Source organism: Solanum dulcamara, chromosome 3 (assembly GCF_947179165.1).
Source record: "Solanum dulcamara chromosome 3, daSolDulc1.2, whole genome shotgun sequence".
Taxonomy (NCBI): Eukaryota; Viridiplantae; Streptophyta; class Magnoliopsida; order Solanales; family Solanaceae; genus Solanum; species Solanum dulcamara.
In genome coordinates, this window is record NC_077239.1 from 53568704 (window position 1) to 53574086 (window position 5383).

General features: G+C 36.0%; 2 protein-coding genes across 2 annotated transcripts; one reads left to right on the forward strand and one right to left on the reverse strand.

Moving 5' to 3' along the window:
- Window positions 1-243: 243 nt before the first annotated feature.
- LOC129883573 (cysteine-rich repeat secretory protein 55) lies at window positions 244-1229 on the forward strand (the record flags this gene model as incomplete). Its single annotated transcript, XM_055958207.1, is given in 1 exon segment — window positions 244-1229. A coding segment is annotated over 1 exon segment (777 nt), but the record flags the coding sequence as incomplete, so codon positions are not given.
- On the reverse strand, window positions 1051-4318 carry LOC129882605 (asparagine--tRNA ligase, cytoplasmic 2). Its single transcript, XM_055956986.1, has 8 exons — window positions 3636-4318; window positions 3297-3533; window positions 2431-3015; window positions 2145-2330; window positions 1994-2058; window positions 1787-1916; window positions 1586-1644; window positions 1051-1441 (listed from the first exon to the last, which is right to left on the reverse strand). Exons 1-8 carry the CDS (start codon window positions 4017-4019, stop codon window positions 1258-1260), a joined length of 1830 nt encoding a protein of 609 aa, XP_055812961.1. The 5' UTR covers window positions 4020-4318; the 3' UTR covers window positions 1051-1257.
- Between the last annotated feature and the right edge of the window lie 1065 nt (window positions 4319-5383).

Consider the following 5383-nt stretch of genomic DNA (forward strand, 5'->3'; position numbering starts at 1 on the left):
ATGAAACAATACGTAACAACCATCCAAACAAAGTATACGGTCACTAACATGCAACATTGTCCTCGTACGCGGATTTAAGGCGACTTCAGCAAAAGAATCTATTGTTGAATATAACCAACTTCATCAATTAGGAGGCAATTATGGTTCAACCAAGTCAACTAATTTCTCCAGTTTACCAACTTGTATAAAAAAGCTGCTACTCTCTTGGGAGAAATGAAAGAGAAGCCATGGCTTTCTTAAACTAATTTTCTTCTCGTACTTGTCTACTGCATTTGCACTGCAGTGTCTGTCAATCTTCTGGGCAACTATTGCGTTGATGCAACCAAATCCAATAGCACTAAAACATCAGCATATATTTGAAAGGTGTTGGCTGAATTAGTATCAGCTTCTGCTAAAGATAGCTTCAGTACTACCTCGTATGGTGATGCTAAGGACAAAGTATAAGGCCTGTACCAATGCAGAGGAGATATTAGTAGCAATGACTGCTTAAGTTGCATCCGTGATGCAGCGAAGGAGATCCAGAAAAGATGTCCAGACCAGACTGATGCCAGAATTTGGTACGATTTTTGCTTCTTGAGGTACCAAGCTAAGAATTTCTTGGGACAAGTTGAAACAATTCCTGGTATATTCTACTGGAACATCGACTTTGTATCTAATCCTGACTTCTTCAATAAAAAGCTAGCGCAACTCAAGAATCAAATAATTGCAGAGGCTATTGTGCCAAAGAACCAAGGGCTCGGGAAAGGCAAAAGTGAACTATCACCTTTTCTCACATTATATGCCTTGATGCAATGCACAAGGGACATACCAGAGTTAGACTCTGCCCAGTGCATGGCCATAGCAGTTGGCAATTTCCCCACTACTTGCTTAAACAGGAAAGGATGTCGAGTCCTGTATAGCAGTTGCTATGTTCGTTATGAACTCTATCCATTTTTCTTTCCCTTAGATCCGAAAGAGAAATTAGCCCATGTATCAATGGACTACTACACATTTAAAATGGCCAAACCTAAAAATTGGTAATTTGTGTGTAGTACTTTATGTATTAAGAACTTTTAATGTCTTTTACTAGTCTGTGTTTTCATTGTATCATTTCCAATAATTACAACTGTATGAGCAAACTCAGTGCAGACAGTTCCACAAGTGTTTTGTCTGCTCAGAGAAAAGCTATACTGGTATGTACGTGATATGTGTTACAAATTGATATATTCAAGTAGCAAGCTTTTGAATGATTTAGTGGCCTATCCTTTACGTAAGGATTTAGTTATTAGCTCTGCCGAAACTTCTAGGGAAAGGGACAACATCTTTGACATCATTCAGTCCAGTTGCATAAAGCACCAAAGGTTCAAGCATTAGGCTGAAACCGGAGGTTTTGACAGAGCCATGACTGCGGAGATCTAGATACCATTCGTACTGCTGTTTTTGCAAGCCCAATTCTTTCATCCTGATAACAAAGAACATTAAACGACTTAGGAAAATATTGATTGCCATGAGACCCGATGCTCAAGTAATGAAAGAAAAAATGTCTGGATATCTATGAAGGGGTAAAACAATACATCTGAACTTCAAAGTAAACAAAGTTTGTTACCTTGAGCTCAACACATTGAAGTGTTCTTCACTTTGGCTTCCCTTAATCACAGTTCCTACCTGCAAACAAACTTGGCTTTAGCTTGATTAACAATTCAGATTGTTATTAGGATTATTTTCACATGACTTGGTAATTAACTTCAAGTACACAGCCTCTACTCTGCAAAGGACTGAAATTCCTAATGAAATGGTCCGATATTACCTTTGGTAAGACCACATTAAATGTTGCAACAGTCATCCCATCATCATTCAAACGGACATAAAATGGCTCAAATCCTTTTGGATGGTTGTATATAATTACTGGCTTTTTATATATCTCATCAACCAAATAACTGCAACCAAGAGATAAAAAATTAATGAGCAAGTTTTCTCTCTATCAAACTTACTCAGGAAAGCTATTAACACATACCTTTCATGTTCTTCCGTCAATAAAACTCCAAATTCTATCTTACCCTGAAATCTCTTTCCAGCAACCTGTTCTCATGCCATTATACAAGTGTGAGATACCCATCTTAAAAAGTTTAGCCACGTGTTCAAAAAATTGTGGCAAAATTTATTACCTGTCTCAGAACTTCTATGGCTTCGGCATAGGAAATCCTTTCAAATGTACTTGATAGGGTTAACTGAAGGCGCTCCATAACCTTTTTGTCTATCCGTTTCAAGACAAATTGTAGATCCTCCATGCAACCCTCCGAAATCCTTTTGCATACAAACTTCAAAAAGTCGTTCGCACATTCCATGGCATCCTGAAAGTGGCCAAGGAGTTATGGCAAAAGTAGAAACCTTAGTGATGAACAATAGAAACATGGGAAATATCCCTCTGCAATTGGACACTAGAAGAAATACCTCTAACTCTGAGAAGGTCATCTCAACATCTACCATCCATGTCTCAGCTAATGACTTTTTGGACCCTGATTTCTCTGCTTGAAATCTGGGGCCAAATGAGTACACATTTCCAAGACCACATGCTTGACTCTCCAGATGAAGACGACCAGAAACGGTTAGACAAGTCTGGCGTCCAAAGAAATCTTTAGAGAAGTCAAATTTGCTTGTTTCAATTGTGACTCCAGAGTTTGCATTTTGCCTAGTTTCTAACTGTGAAACTAGCTCCTGCGTTTTCTTCAAGTCCTGTTGTGCAGCAACTAGAGCTTCCTTATTGCTATCGGTTCTGCTAAGTTCTTCAACTTTCTTAGATTTTTCTTTGATAGAAGACTGGATGGCTTCAACACTGACTCCAGCATTTTCAGTGGAACTAATTTGGTCATACTTTTTGCCCTTGTTAAGAAGAGTTGTAACAAGAAATTTCTCGCTAAAACCTTCAGAATCAGTGCTTGTAAGTATGGGTACTTGAACGTGAAGGAACCCTTGATCTTGGAAGAAACCATGAGTTGCCCAAGTAAGGGCATTATGAATTCGCATGACGGATGCCACCTGCAAAATGAAGAGAATCCAGATAAAGAGGTTGTAAACGCTCATCAAAGAACTTACAATGAACTGATTAAAGAAGTTCAATTTTTTTTATTTTGAGACACCATATAGCACTCCAATTTCAAGATCCATAATTAAAAGACTTAAAATAAGTTATGTACCTATCTCTACAAGAAAGTATGAACTACCATCCAATTTTATCAAGTGCACAAAACTCCTAAAGTAGCTATCAATTCAAGACAAGAGAGGAAAAAGGCAGTAAAATGTAATGGAGAAAGTATCACCGTGGTTGTCCGAGGACGAAAGTGGGAGCAATCTCTTAAGAATTCCAGAGGCAATCGCTTCTTAGATAATGGATAATTAGATTGATCTACCAAACCAAGATGTAGGATTTTCTCTGCTTGGAGCTCAACAACGTGTTTCCCCTGCACTGATGGCTGCTGCAACATACCTTCAATTAATACACATGTCCCAGTAGGCATAACTTGGCATGGAGTCGCTAGTGCCGAGTCCACAAGAACCTGAAAGATTGATCATAAACCAACAAAACGTGTTATATCTGATATTCTAAAAAGAGACATTTCGACAAACGAATAAAAATCATATCATATCATATAATGTACCTGAAGACTGGCGACACAAGAACCATCACTAACTTGCAATATAGACACTGAGGGTTGTGGCATCGTTTGAAAAACAACATTAATTTTTTCACGTACACGATATTCTCCTGCCCCAAAGACCTTCATAAAGGACCTGAGTAATGGAATCCGTGATTGAAGAACCTCAGAACAGGTAACATCTTTTGGGCTCACCACGTGTGCCGGTACTGGAGGTGGCGTTGCAGATTGTATCCTGATCTCCCTGGAGGACTTAACCCACCCTCCAATTACAACCCTCTGACCAATTAACCCCACCCCACCATCACTGTGTCCTAGTAAAGTTTTCAACACCACCCTTTTCTTGTATTTCGAAAGATCAACAGCCGGTGCTTGTTCTGAAGCCATAGTCTGAGGAAATAGATTATTAGGGAAACGATTTTAAGATGAGAACAAAATTAAATGTACAGTTGTTGAAGTTGTAGTATTGATGAGGTAGGGATTTATATTGAAGAAACATTGCAGAATTATGATTCTTTGCTTGAGAAGATATTGAGGAGTTGCAGATGAAAGAAAGAGGGTGTTGGGAGGTTTGGGGAAGAAGGAAAAGGATAGAGATGGACATGGATTATGGAAGGAGGCTAAGGTTTGGTATTCTTCAAAGGTTGGAAACTCGCGGGATTATATTCAACTACACTACTTTTGAAATTGCTTCTCCGAACGAATTCATAAAATCCAACGAATACATAAATGATAAATCCAGTCAAATTGAAATTAAAAATAATTTGGATTTGGTTTAGTTTATTTTTTGATAAATTTGAAATGCTCAATCATATTTAGTTTAGTTTGGTATTAAACAAGAAAAACCGGACAAAAACCAAAAGAAATATACTCATCTTTTTAGTTTTATATTTATTTTTTCATAAAGATTTGTTAAATTTATCTATGTAATGACCTTCTAATTGTTTTGTGAATTTTATCTATTTTTTTTAATTTTAACCCTTTTTGTAGTTTTTGTATGTGATTTATGACTTGGAGAGATATGTGACATTATTCTCGAGATGGTCAGATAAGTTTCAGAGAAATAATTCATTTTAAAAGAATCCAATAACTCAAATTAAGTTGAGAATTATTTGATCTTTAACAAAAAAATAGGGAAAAAAAATTCCAAAAATATATAATTACCTAACATAGATTGTAAAAATAAAGCCCAAAATTTACATTATAAATTTTTAGCCCAAAACATCATCGGGTATACAATATTATATATCCTATATATAATAATATACAAAACTTTCATATTTAATTTTTTACAAAAATATTTAAAACATGATATGCAATATTATACACTCAATATACAATATTATACAAAAATTATAAGAGGTATTTCAGCACCTATATACGATATTAAACCTAAACAGACTTCCTCTTCTTGTTTGAATCCAAGCATCACATTCATCCAAAACACCTCAAAAAATACATCAAATCATTAAAAATTTTCTATTTAGATTCTCCAATATGTAATCGGTCATTTGTTGTTCAACCACTCGAACCCGAACTTATTTGCAAAAATTTAATTTTTTATAGTTTAAAGTTTCGAAATTCAACAATGATTTCATATGGCTTCAACAATGAGTGCTTATGACTTTCAACAAAATGTCAATAGTACTTCATGACAACTCTAATAATGGAGATAAATAGATGATTTAATAAGTAATTTTTTTCAAAAGGAAGGGCCAAGAAAGACTGCTTGGGTGTGAAGGGAAGATAGA